The sequence below is a fragment of the Giraffa tippelskirchi genome, chromosome 4 (genome assembly GCF_054371585.1).
Source record: "Giraffa tippelskirchi isolate mGirTip1 chromosome 4, T2T-mGirTip1v1.2.pri, whole genome shotgun sequence".
NCBI classification, from domain to species: Eukaryota; Metazoa; Chordata; class Mammalia; order Artiodactyla; family Giraffidae; genus Giraffa; species Giraffa tippelskirchi.
This window is the reverse complement of record NC_137278.1, coordinates 86,138,817-86,152,616: the sequence shown is the minus strand read 5'-3', so window position 1 is coordinate 86,152,616 and position 13,800 is coordinate 86,138,817. Positions and strand designations below refer to the sequence as shown.

General features: G+C 46.5%; 1 protein-coding gene and 1 non-coding gene across 11 annotated transcripts in view; one reads left to right on the top strand and one right to left on the bottom strand.

Moving 5' to 3' along the window:
- Positions 1-939: 939 nt before the first annotated feature.
- The window catches only part of LTBP1 (latent transforming growth factor beta binding protein 1), a 453,402-nt gene continuing 440,541 nt past the window's right edge, over positions 940-13,800 (top strand). For all 10 annotated transcript variants that reach the window (XM_081590239.1, XM_081590236.1, XM_081590238.1 and 7 more), the window contains exons 1-2: positions 940-1,805; positions 2,868-2,938. In XM_081590239.1, the coding sequence (XP_081446365.1) occupies positions 1,333-1,805; positions 2,868-2,938 (544 nt within the window). In that variant the 5' untranslated portion in view covers positions 940-1,332. The remainder of the gene's footprint in view (positions 1,806-2,867; positions 2,939-13,800) is intronic.
- On the bottom strand, positions 9,157-9,260 carry LOC145504066 (U6 spliceosomal RNA). Its single transcript, XR_014052049.1, has one exon. It is a non-coding gene; the product is annotated as a U6 spliceosomal RNA (small nuclear RNA).

The following is a 13,800-nucleotide window of genomic DNA, read 5'->3' as shown; positions in this document are numbered from 1 at the left end:
AAGTAAATATGTTATTATTTCATGGTTTCCCCCCAAAAGCACCCTGACCCCAGATCCTCTGTCTCCTGGGACATTCTGATTCTCCCTTAATGTGATTTGGTTTATCTCCAGTGAGTAATCCTTTCCTTTTCAATAGGGGCCCAGGGAACTGATCTGACTTTATTTTTCATATTATTTCTTCTTTTAAAATGTATTTATTTTAATTGGAGGCTAATTACTTTACAGTATTGTAGTGGTTTTTGCCATACATTGACGTGAATCAGCCATGGGTGTACATGTGTTCCCCATCCTGAACCCCTCTCCCACCTCCCACCCCATCCCATTGATGTGACTTTAAAAAGATACTAATAACGGCTTGGCATTATTATGGATTCCAAGCCGTGTACTCCCATCATAAAGGCCTTTTCCCCGAGGGTAGGGCTGCCTCCCGGATTGATTCCAGTTGCAGTTTTCCCAGTCTATACGGGCGCCCCCTGGTGTCCACCCTGGTACATGCCAAACGAGGAGTAGGGTACCAGAAGCTGCAGACCCGCGGAGTTTACAAACCTAAGGTGAACCATCTAAGCACTTTCCAATGGACATTCAGCGCACCCCGAGCAGTCCTTTCGGGGGCCCGATCTGGTATTTTAATCCAATACCCGCAGCAAGTACCCGAGCAAACCACGTAAGAAAATGACTGGAGATTCCGTGCAAACAGTATGAAATGAGTTTTTTGGGGCTTCTAGAAGGAAAGGACGGTCAGTGACTTTGCCGTGTCCTTTGTCCTTTCCACGGGAGACGGGATCCTCTGCCTTTGCCGACCTACAGGAACAATCTCTGTGGATGTGGAGGGTGGCGGCGCGTTTTCGGGCTCATCTCACGCTTTCCCCAATTAGGATTTACTGCCTGACGTCACGTCTGCCAGATTGGCTGTTCAGAACTGACACTCGGTTCCACGGCGAGAGAAACTTTTTAAAGACTCTGCAGCCGGGGCTGCCGCTGAGCGTCCCGCGCGCTCACACCGCCCTCGCTCACTCTCGTCGGGTCCCGAGCGGGCACCCCCTGCGCCCGCGGCTGTGCTAGCCGACCCTCACCTTGCGCGGCCCGCGCCCTCGCCCCTCCCCTCCCCTTCCGACCCCGCGCTCCCCACCCCCACCCCGCCCCCTCCTCCCCGCCGCTTTCGGCTGGGGTCTGGGGCTGCTCAGCCGCCCGCGGAACTTCCTCTCCTGTAACCGAGTTTTCTTCCTCCCCGCCTTTCCCGGGCTCCAGGGGATCCTGAGCGCGCGTGAGCGGCCGCACCGAGCAAGCGGCACGGCTGGGGGTGGGGGCCAGGGGCGCCGGCTGGGGCCCGCGATGGCGGGGGCCTGGCTCAGGTGGGGGCTCCTGCTGTGGGCAGGGCTGCTGGCCTCATCGGCGCACGGCCGGGTGCGGAGGATCACGTACGTGGTGCGCCCGGGCCCCGGCCTGGCGGCGGGCGCCTTGCCCCTGGGCGGGCCCCCGCGCCCGCGGACCTTCAACGTCGCGCTCAACGCCAGGTACAGCCGCAGCTCGGCCGGCGCCGGGGCCCCCTCGGAGCGGACTCGGCGCACCAGTCCGCCCGGCGGCGCGGCCCTGCAGGGGCTCCGGCCGCCAGCGCCACCGCCACCGCCGGAGCCGGCGCGTCCCGGGGGCCCCGGCGGGCCGCTCCACCCCAAGCCCGGCGGTCACCCGGCGGCCGCCCCGTTCGCCAAACAGGGCAGGCAAGCGATGCGCTCCAAGGTGCCGCAGGAGACCCAGAGCGGCGGGGGCTCGAGGCTGCAGGTTCACCAGAAGCAGCAGCTGCAGGGGTAAGCCCACACGCCCCCTCCCTCCATCCTCGCGCGCGCTGCCCGCGCGGGGACACGCGGGGTCCGGCCCCTCGGAGCCCCGCGGTGACCGCGGGTATCGTCCGCCGTGGGGCTGCTGTCTCCTCCCCGCCCGCCTTTGCCTTCCTTCCCGGGAGTGCGGCGGGAAGAGCGGAGTGCGGGGAAGCAGGGGAACTCGGAGCATGAAAACTCCGATCACATTGTTACTGAGCTGCGGGTAAACACAAAAGGCATTTCTGCCTGGGGCGTAACCTACTGTGCGCGAACCAAATTACTCCTAGAAGATGGGCGTAAACATGAAGTCACTACAGCTTAATCCCTCATCATCAATTAAAGTTCCGTTTGCAACTCAGTTTAATTTTTTTTTTTTTTGAGCTAGTGAAAAAAAAAAAGTTTGGAGGAGGGCTGCCTATGAAGATCCAGCCTCTGTTCTGTAACCTAAAATTTTCAGCAATTCTAGTAATTGTGGACTTGGCTTCCCTGCACCTGTGGGGTCTGCTTTCCCGGGACAGGGATGTCTTAGCATTGACAGGAATTTCAGTTCAATAGTTTCTGTTATTGTGCTTTCCTAAACATCCTCCCTGCCCCCTTCCCCATTAATCATAGGTTGAGGGTGTGGAGGGAAACTCGTTTTGCTTATTTTTTTTTTTTTTCCTTCAGGGGTGGTTCCAGGCCTTGTGAGCTCACCTCTGTTTGGAGCCTCTCTCTGAAACTCAGATTCAATTTAAAATGTGGGCACAGATAATATACAAAATACATTTGGCTTTACTTTACTTTTGTAAGAAAACCATTAATTTGGACCTTGTTCTCCTGTCTAGTTCCAGGTTGTGCAGGTTTTGATTCTCCTGTCCTGTTCTGATCTCCTGTCCTTACCCTCCTACCTGGGCAGCTTTGGGTTGGGCTTCCTGGGTACCTGTTAGGACTCTCTGGAAGCTAGAAGAAGGTGGAAGCAGAAGGCTGGGCTTGCAGGAGTCCCCTGGAGGCTTGGGTTCTCTGGAAGAGAGTGTTGCTGCTGCTGGACTCAGGGGTCTTGCTTTGTTTCAGGGTCAATGTCTGTGGTGGGCAGTGCTGTCATGGCTGGAGTAAGGCCCCTGGCTCCCAGAGGTGCACCAAACGTAAGTGTCCATGTTCCCAGCTACCCTGCACAGTAAGCCACATGGGTCAGTCCACATGGGGGTGGGGATCACATAGGGGGCATCTGAAGAGGCTAATGCTGCCCTGAGGAAGTTGATATCTGCAGTGCAATCCACCCAGTTATCTGCAGCTTCATCACCACCCAGGAAGGGCTGGGCCAAAGTAGTGACGGTATCAGTACCAGCAACGGTTCATTGGATACAACTGTGCCTTGCATCCAAGATTCCCCTGCACTCAACCTCTGTTACACCCATGAGGGGCTAGGAAGAAAATTCTCCGTGTGGCAGAACTGGTACAATTAACTTAAACGTGGATATCGACAAATGAAAAACATTCTTTAAGTTGATGGCAGGAGGGTAATGGTAAGTAGGAGGCCCTGCTCTGGAATCAGTAGCGTTAAAGCTTTCTGAAAATGGCAGTCAGAATCTGCCATCCTCAAGGCCCGTTCCTAGGAGATAACCACTCTACTGTTCTTCAGAACTGACGGGTGGGTTTTCCTGCGGTGCTTCTCAAACTAATACACATGCTTAGCAGTGTTTTGAAATGTATTAATGATGCGTATAGATTTGAGAACATCAGAAAATATTTCCCCTCTGCGTTGTGAAAGTTTCAATATAGTTTGAGAATCCTCTTGACAGGTTGATTCTGTCTGGTGATAATTGGAAATAAAGAAATCTTATTTCCATTCAGAAAAATTTAAGCATTCTTAGGTGTTCTCTGCACAGAGCTTGAACCATAAACATGTGGATTAGAATTGTCCAAAATTTTAGTTTCTTACTAGTATTCAGTGTAATAAATCAAATTTAACAATTTGTCTTGTATATGGTTTGGATTTCAAAATACTGGTGAATAAATTAAAAAATTTTTTTCTATTACAGTTATTCTGGTGAACTTGCTTGTTGAAAGGTGCCTTCAGTCCCTGAAAGAAATAGGATCTTGGCATAGTGACTTTAGTTTTGTAAAGAGCGATGTCCAGACGGGTTATGGTTTGGCTGTGATCAAGGAGTAGTGGCAGACATGAACTCACTAATCAGCCTCCTCATTATGGAACTCAAACCACTAGATCAGAAATACTCAGGGTTGTAGGCATTTTAGATTAACTCATAATCCTTCACTTCTTATATTACATTTGACAAAAGTGCACCAGTATTTTCCTGAGTTTACAATTGCTTGGATCAAATTACACATCCTCTCCTCCCTTCAGTAACTCCGGCTCAAAACCTGATATGATATGGTTTGCCTGTTACATGGAGACAGCCCATCCATGACAGCACTACTGCTGTGTAAAGTGGGGTATTGCTGGTAAAGAGTGAAAATAGAGAGCATTCTTTTGTAGGTCATGGGCGAGTGCTCCTTGATGCCTGTTAGAGAGAATATGTTAAGACTTTCAAACAAGTTTCCTTGGCAAGCTATTCAACTAAGTGCCCTCTCTGAAAAGGTAATAGTAATACCTCATTCTTAGGTTGTCTGGGGATTTGGTGATGCAGAGATGCTCTGGAAGGAAAGTATCCTCATATTGAGGAATCACTTTATGCTTCCTGCTTATGCAGGTGAGGGGGCAAGGGCATGAGTGTGCCTAGGTTTAGCCAGAGTTGCCCTCTGGTGACCCAGCAAAAGATAAGTCTGCAAAAGACTACCAGTCAGAAGAGTTAGGGTTGAATAGTTACCGTCTGCAGCGTTTGAGAGGCTGTTACACCATTGGTTTAGTCTCATAGTACCTATTACAAATGCTTCTGGCTTTTGGTTCAAGTTATCCTTCCAGCTGCTAGAAGATAGCCCTTGGACAGCACCGGGATTTAAGTAATCAGTGCAACATTAGCCTTTCAGTACTGCCCAATCTGACAAATTAATTCAGGCCCCAAGGCTGGAAGCTTAAATCACAACTCCTTTCAAGAATAATTGTGTTTTAAAAAATGATGCTGTGTTAGGTCAGTGCTCATTCCAAAGTACTATATCGGCTAGATGGATAAGTTTCAGTGGGGGACTTGTGTTTATCTGGCAGAGCCAGAGATGAGGGAGCCTTTTGCCTTCACGTGGGAAAACCAGGGTTACCACTGATGCAGTGAAACTTGTGTCCTTGGCTGAACAGTGTGACACTGGGAAAGACCCCTGGCCTTGGGTTCAGGAAACTTGAGTTTAAATGCTCAAGCCTTCACTAACTGTGTGGCCTTGGGGAATTCATTTGACCTCTGTGACCCTTATATTTTCCTATCATGAAATGACTATGCTAAAGACTTTACTATTGGGACTTCCTAGGTGGTCCAGTGGTTAAGACTCCATGCTTCCCCTGCAGAGGCTACAGGTTCGATCCCTGGTCAGGAAACTAAGATCTCACAGGCAGTGAGGCCAAAAGAAAAAAACAAGTTGACTATTTTGCAGGATTGTTGCTGGTATGAAGGTGAAAGAGAATTATAGGTTTGAAAGCCTTGATGAAACCAGAAAGATTGTTAGAGTTTATTATTGAATCAAGCCAAGTAAACCTTGTCTCATTTATTTATTATTCAGTTTTCTGTTTTTCCATATGTATGTGTGTGCATGTGTGCCAAGTTGCTTCAGTCGTATCTGACTCTTTGGACAGTAGCCTACCAGGCTCCTCACTCCACGGGATTCTCCAGGCAAGAATATAGGAGTGGGTTGCCATGCCCTCCCCTAGGGGATCTTCTTGACCCATGGCTCCTGTGTCTCCTGGATTGCAGGTGAATTCTTTACCCACTGAGCCATCAGGGAAGCCCCTGCCATATGTATGTTTCTCCAGCTATTGTCGTCAACTTCTTTTCAAAGAATGTACATGTGGATCCCTTTTTATAGTACATTTTTAAAGTAGTTTAGGGTTGTGGGAGGGGGAAATACAGAGATACTATGGTCAAGGAGTACCAAGTTTTAGTCCCTTAAGATGAATAAATTCTGAAGATCTAATGTACAGCAGTGTGACTGTAGTTAACAATAGTGTATTATAAACTTGTAATTTCCTCAGAGTGTTCCCACTACACAAAAAGATGTCAACTGTGTGGTGGGGGGTATGTTTATTAGCTTGGTTGTGATGTTTATTTTATAGTGTGTGCATATATCAAAACATCATCATACACCTTAAACATATACAATTTTTATTTATCAATTATACCTCAATATAGATGAATAAAAAAAAGGAAATGAAAAAGCCAGTCATTTCCATCCTGCCTGGCTTTGATTACTGAGAAGAAAGAAATAAAGTAAGCTGGATTGTTCTGTAGCCCAGAATGATTTATTTTAAAAAGAACTTTAAAAGGAACTAAATATTTGATTATTTGTGTATCTCTAGTTCTCTTGATGTAAAGCTTGCTGTTTAGATGGAAAATACTCCCCTAAGGCATTCATAAATTGAATGGAAAAAATTACGATACCGGCTTTTGTGACTATAACTGCTTTGGTAAATACTGAAATTTAGGCTGCAAAAGAAATTGGTTTGTGATCTCTTTCCCCTCTCACTTCCTTATTATGCTGAGACTGAACAATTACACTTGGGTATGGTTTGTTACACTTACAAATACCAAAGGCAATGGCATGTCAACATCAATTTTCCTGTTAAGATAGTAGTCATCAGATAATTAACACACCGTTGTAAATTAAATATACTTCAAATAAAAAGATAGTAGTCCTCATACAATTTGAATGTGCGCATTAATGCCGAGGATGCTAATTGTCAATTCTATTTTGAGGATAACTGAAAGGATTTAATTGAAGAATTTAAATTTGTAGAGGCTGTTTTCCAGTTGATGCAAAAAAATGTTTCTGCATAGGAGATGGGATATGTTTATGTTGTTCAGTTTGCTTAATCTTGTGAGGAAAACTAGGTGCCCCTTCGAGGCAGACTGGATTGATTTTAGCTGATTGAGACTTAATTTAAATGGGCCACGGACAAATGTTTCTGCAGACTGAAGATTTAGCGAACCTGAAATTGCCAATCAGAGAGATGTGAAACAAGCAGCCGCAGACCCACACGGGTAGAGAATGGTTGTGGGTGTCGTCAAGGGCAGCCCTGAGGGCTTTGCCACCCAGTCTCCATGTAGAGATGCCCCATTGCATATTAATGCTGCTCTTGCAAACACCCTTTGTGTATGAGTCTCTAGGAGTTGAAATCCCAGCACGAGACATGGCATTTTAGTTATTAATATGGAGTGACTAGGGCTTCCCAGGTGGCAGTGCTGCTGCTGCTAAGTCGCTTCAGTCGTGTCCGACTCTGTGCGACCCCATAGACGGCAGCCCACCAGGTTCCCCCATCCCTGGGATTCTCCAGGCAAGAACACTGGAGTGGGTTGCCATTTGCTTCTCCAATGCATGAAAGTGCAAAGTGAAAGTGAAGTCGCTCAGTCGTGTCCGACTCTTAGCGACCCCATGGACTTCAGCCTACCAGGCAAGAGTACTGGAGTGGGGTGCTATTGCCTTCTCCTCCCAGGTGGCGCTAGTGGTAAAGAACCCGCCTGCCAATGCGGGAGACATAAGACATGGGGGTTTGAGCCTTGGGTTGGGAAGATCCCCTGGAGGAGAACATGATAACCCACTCCAGTATTCTTGCCTGGAGAGTCCCCATGAAGAGAGATGCCAGGTGCGCTACAGTCCATGGGGTCACAAAAGAGTCAGACATGACTGAAGTGACTGAGCATGCACACATGCATGGAGTGACTGCTAAGAGTGATGTCCATTTTGGGCAAAGAAGATGGCACTGCTTCTCTCTTCTTTCTAAGGGGTTCACATTTATTGGGAGGGTTTTAACAGGTTTTTTTTTTTTTTTCCTTTCCCCATTTTTGCATTTTTTCCCCTCTGCCTAAATTGAACCCACCCGCTGCTGGTTGTTCCAGTCTTTTTGTCCCCCTCTCACTGTAAGTGCAGGCCAGAGAGAAACACTGCCAGTGAGCTCAGCTTTAAGGACTTGGGAACAGACAACACAAAAGAAGAAAGGGGAGATGAGAGTGAGGCCGGGTTGGCAGACTGAGGTGGATGGAACAGGAAAGACAGCAGATCTGAATCCAAAGCGGGTGCCTGGCACAGGGCAGGCCCTGCCTAAATGCATGGATGGTTCTTTCATTTATTTAATGGGTATCTGTTGAGCTTTTACCATGTGCCAGGGTCTATGAATAGAGGAGAAATGCAGCCAGCTGTAGGGAGCGCAGAGTCTGTTTTTACTCACTTAACTCATGGCACATCAAATGACTTGTTCTCTCCTTAGCAAGAAACAGAAAATCGATATTCCATTGCTTTTCCACTGGCATTCAGCCCACAGTGCTTTGGAGGAAAAAAAAAGCCAACACTAGACATTTTCCTTAATTATATGCAGAAGAGACAGAGTCATGCAAGCCCTGATGCGTGGAGCTGTGGCCATCGAGGGCATCGTCCATGAGTGTGTGGCTCCATCCTTGAGTGTGCAGTATGGCTGGAGTGCCAGGTGATGGAGAGGCTCCTGTGCTTCTTGGCTCGGCATTGTGCTGGCTCAGCGCGGGAGTCGGGCCTGGAGTGATCACACGTTTTTCGTCAGCCTGCTATGGCCATTGACAGCTGCCTTACCGGTAGATCTGCCGTGAGGTTTACCGTGGCAGCTGCTGGGAGGGAGGCCCCGGCCCCAGTGCAAGGAGCAGGGGCCTGAGGGTTGGCTGGAAAAGTCTTGTCGTGTGGCACAGACAGCCCGGCGAAGGGAGAAGGACCCAGAGGTCAAATTCACACTGGGTCAGATATGTGTTCTCAGCGCTGGTTAAAACAAACATTTAGGAACCATAAATTCTGGGCTGCAATCATACTTAAACCTTCGTGACAAAGCCCTGAAGCCCCCCGGGCCAGCCTGTGCACCCCATCCCTGTCTGGCAGGCGTCAGGGAACTATTTCTCTGTCCAGTGAACCCTGGGCCCTTCGGAAGCCTGACTTGTTGAAAGGACCTTTGATCACCGCAGGAGTTTGCTGTTTCTGACCCTATTATTTGTTGTCTTGGATATTCCAAACAGATTCAAACATGTTTGGGAGCTCCAATTCAGTTTTCCTAAAGTGCAGATTTTGGTTTCAAGTCCTTCCGAGTGATAAGCAGGGGGAAGTGCAAGGGTGGCGTCACCACTCTGGTAACAGGGAGCAAAATCACAGCAGAAACTGAAGATCTGCTGATGGGGGAAGGTGATTTGTGCACATTTGTGCAGTTCTTTGAAGCCTGCAGAGGGCATCCTGTTTCTTTTACTTAAAAAAAAAAAAGAAACGCTTCATGAATTTGCATTTTATCCTTGCTCAGGGATCATCCTTATCTTTGTGTCTTTCTAGTGTTGGTATATGTGCTGCCGCAGCCGGCACTGGAGAGCATTCCTTGACCTCCACACCCATGGGGGTGTAGGCCAGGCAGGCATGATTTATTACCTCTGTTTAAGTGGGGGGCAGGGCCCAGACCCCACCCAGCTCTATGGCTCTTGGTTTGTTGTTCTTTCTGCTGCTTCCTGGACCAGCCCGCTGCCGAAACCTCTCTCTTGAGGTCTTGGTCTTCAGCTCCCCTGACAGCCCTCCCTGCCTTGGATTGACTTTCCTTGCCAGAGTCCACCGTGTGAATTCCCTAGCCTGTAACAAAGGACCGCAAACAGGCTGGCTTAGAACAACAGGAATGAGAGCTCTGGAGGTTGGAGGTCCAAAATCAAGATGTCAGTAGGGCTGATTGCTTGTGAAGGTGTGAGGGAAGATCTGTTCCAGGCCTCTCTCCCTGGCTAGCAGAAGGCTATCTTCTCATTGTGTTTCTTCACCTCATTTTCCTTTAGTCTGTGCATGTCTATGCGTGTCCAAGTTGCCCCTTTTTATAAGGACACCGGCCATATCAGATTAGAGCTCACCCCAATGACCTTGTTTGGATTGATCACCTCTGTAAAGATCCTAGCTCTAGACACTACTGAGTGACTGAGCTCCACTAGATACGGTCACATGCTCAGGTACTAGGGATCAGGACTCTATAGTTCTTTGTGGGGGGAATCATTCAACTCACAGTAGAATCCATAGATGTTCTGCATATGGGCTTGAGAAATGGGCTACTCAGAGCCCTGGGCCATCCCTGAGGCACTTGGGGATTTCCTTGCAGTGACCTGAGGGTGGGTGGGTAGAGGCTCAGTTGGGCCCCTCCCCCTCAGTCTGTGCCTGTGGATCTAATGTGGCTTCTTCCCTAGTGCAGAAGCTTGGGCTGCTCCAGGGAGCAGGAGATGTAAGGAATTGGCCACTGGTGATTTTGGTTATACCTCTGGCCTTTTCCACTTGGTCTGCTTTAAAGAGATTCTGCATATATTATTACACCCAGTTTTTCTTTAGTTAGTTGAATGATAAATACATTAAAAAAATGATTTATTTATTTTTGGCTGTGCTGGGTCTGCATTGCAGCATGCGAGGTTTCTCTAGTTGCAGTGAGTGGAGGCTACTCTCTAGTTGCAGTGTGCTGGCTTCTCATTTCGGTGGCTTCTCTTGTGGCGGAGCCCAGGCTCTAGGTTCATGGGCTTCAATAGTTGTGGTGCACGGGCTCAGCAGTTTTGGCTCATGGGCAGGCTCTAGAGCACAGGCTCACTAGTTGTGGCACAAGGGCGTAGTTGCCACAAGCCATGTGGGATCTTCCCGGACCAGGGATGGAAGCCATGGCAGGCAGGTTCTTAACCACTGGACCACCAGGGAAGTCCCAATACATGTATTTTTATAAGAGTTGCAAATTTGCAAAAATTGTTAATGAGAAAAAATTGTTAATGGTGGTTAAATAAAGTGGTTTTAAAAAGAGTTTAAACACTTTGGAACATGTTGGCTGCTTTTTTTCTTCTAAGTGTTTTAGTTTTAATTATAAATTATTTTAAAAACACAAAAAAGCAGACAATAATACATCCAGCAGCTGCTCATTGGGCTCATGTTTTTAAAACCTCCCTGACGTGGTAATTAAGCACAATGATTTATGGATAAGGGAGAGAGGAAGGTCTTATCTTGCTTTAACTGCATGTTTTACTAATGATGTTTCCTGTCTTCCTAGTGGAGAGAAAACAGTACATAATTTGTTGATGTGACACAAATTGGTTGTTTTGGTACTTGTGGAAAAATACAGAGCTATATTTGTACATGCTCTTGTGTACTTATTTACCTAGCTTATTATTAAGGTTGAACATTTCATGTAGACACAGTCCATTGGGCAGTGAGCATGTGTGTGCACACTGTCATTTAGACCCAAGACAATGTGAAGAAAATGCTGTCTGTTACTCCCCCATCATACTCACCTTTTTGCCTTCCTCCTCTTTCTCTCCTTACTAGGCCAGAGTTTTACTTGCCCTGAACTAGAGGTGGTAGAGTTCCGTGGTTACAAGTTCAGTCTTTGGAGCTAGACTACAAGGCACCTAACTTGATGTTAACACTTTGCCAACATATCCTCATTCTTTGATCTTGGACTTGACCTCGGAGCAAGGCTAAGTTACCCCATTCACATTGTAGGTGTGATGATGATTTTTGCCATCATTTAGAGGCTGCTAGGGGACCGCATGAAGTAATACACAAAGAACGCTTAGAGAACAGCTGCCCCCCACACAATAGTACTTGACAGATGTGAGCTCTCAAGGGCTTCTGTTGGTCTATTTAGGGGAATTCCCCCTTGTGGGCACCCCAGGCTTTTACACACCTCTCTTGGTGTTTCACAGATGCCCTGTTGTGGCTCTCTCTTCTCTTCTTTTGGAGCATTCTGATTTCACTCGTACTTCGCTCTGAGTATGGCTGGACCAGGTGGGAGAGGCATCTCCCCCCACCATCAACATGGACGTCCTGGGAAGCAGGATTTTCTGTATCATTTTAAGTACCCAGACTCCCTTCCTTGCTGTAGGACATATGCTAACTGAATTGAGTAGAATTGAATTGAACAAGTATCTCTGATTTTGCTATGTTGTAAATAGTCTCCTCTAAATACTACATAAAGAATTCCACTTCCTTTTCTGTTTCCTCTCACCTTTGGGTGGTAATTCCCCTTTCGTTTTCTTTCCACTATATATTTCTGTGTGTTTATCCCTTGCCCGACAGACACTGCTTATTATGACAGCTTTTCAAGGGCACACCACCTTATTCCATTTCCTTCTGCTTCTCTGAAGGCTACCCTGGCATGGCCCAAACTGTAAGACAGCTTTTCCTTTCTCACTGCCAATTTTAGAGTCTTTCTGCTCAACATCATCTGATAGAGATTTGGGACAAAGTATAATGAATGTTGTATGATTTTCCCTGTAATTTTAGATCCCCAAATACTGCTCTTGGGCAACTACACTAGTCCCTGTGGTTTTTTCACTCCACCACATTTGAGTAATATTGTTGGCACGGACCTAAGTAAACAGTTTGTGAAATGTTGTGTTTTGTAAATTAGGAGATGGATGAGCTGGTTTTTTAATACATGCTCTTGGTTCTGCTCAACCAGAGAAAGGATGAGTTTGGTCGGTGGATGGGAAGACAAATTGGAGGGAGGTGTTTTTAACTGAAGTTGATGTGGTTGATTTACTCATCAATTATTTAAAGGTGAGAACTAAATGGTTGAAGAGGAACCTTCAGAGGTATTTTGGTAATGAATTAAGGAAGCATCTTTACAGCAGATAGAAGATATAACCAGCAAAAAACCACTGGAGGAAAAGGTGATAATAAAATAAGGAAAATATAATAAGGACCCTTTATCTTTGTAGACTTTAAAATGTTTGTATTTCTTATAAGATTATCAAACAGTTCCAATCTCGCTTTCAGTCTTGCAGGAACTTCAGTTTATTATTGTTACTATTATAAAGTAAAAGTAGAATTGCCATTCTTTCACTGATATGTGTTTTATCTTAACACCATCTCAAGCGGACAGTTAACAATTAGCATCTTCAGAATATTTCATTATAAAAGCTATTTAAATCGGCTCAGAGGTAAATCACCTCACCTTGATGAATCATTTGCTACATTGGTTCAAGAGTGGGGGCACTTTTGATTCTGCCACTCACTGTGTAGTTTAAAGTGGATCAGTTACCTAACTCTTCTGAGATTTTTTTCAACCTGGATGTATGAAATGAATGGGTAGAGGGTCATTCATCACCCAACCCAATTCAAGTCATTCTTGTGAATATCAGGCATACAAATCCTCTTCTGTCTTACCCTTTTCCACATTGTATCACAGCTGCACGTGTGCATGTGTGGCTGTGTGCTTCCCAGCTGGAATGTGAGCTCTATCTGTGAGGGTAGGGATCCATTTCTGTCTTTTTATCCTCAGGACTTAGTAAGTACATGGACTTTCAGGGAAGGAAGGAAGGGATGGAATGATTGAATGAATGAATGATTCATTTGTTATACTTTCACTCAGTCCCTGTGTGCTAGATAATGCCTCACAGAAGGTATTAAGTACAAAGAAGGAAAAAAACAAGGGCAATAGGCTCACGAGTGGTGGGGGCTGGGAGAGAGGGGTGGAATAAGGAAAGGTCTCTATAAGGAAAAGACTTATGAGACCTGTGTGGTATGAAAGGGTGTGGAGGAAGGGCTTTTTCAGCCAAGAGAACAGCTAACACAAAGGCTTTGGGCTGGGAATAGGCCTTACCCTGTATAGGACTCCAGACGTGAGTTTTGCCGGGTTGTCAGTGGGAGCTAGAGTAATAGGTGGTAAGGGAGACAGGGCTGGAGCCTCAGTCAGGTCTTGTAGTCTGTGGAAAACCATATATAGGGAAGTTTCAGATAGAAGTGGATTTTATTACTAAGGAATAAACACAGTATAGGATTTGGTATTTTTCATCACTAGTTTGAAAGCATGGAAAAAGAATTTTGTTGTTGTTGTTTTGTTGACCTTTCTTTAAAATATTGAAGTATAGTTGATTTACAATGTTGTATTAGTTCCTGG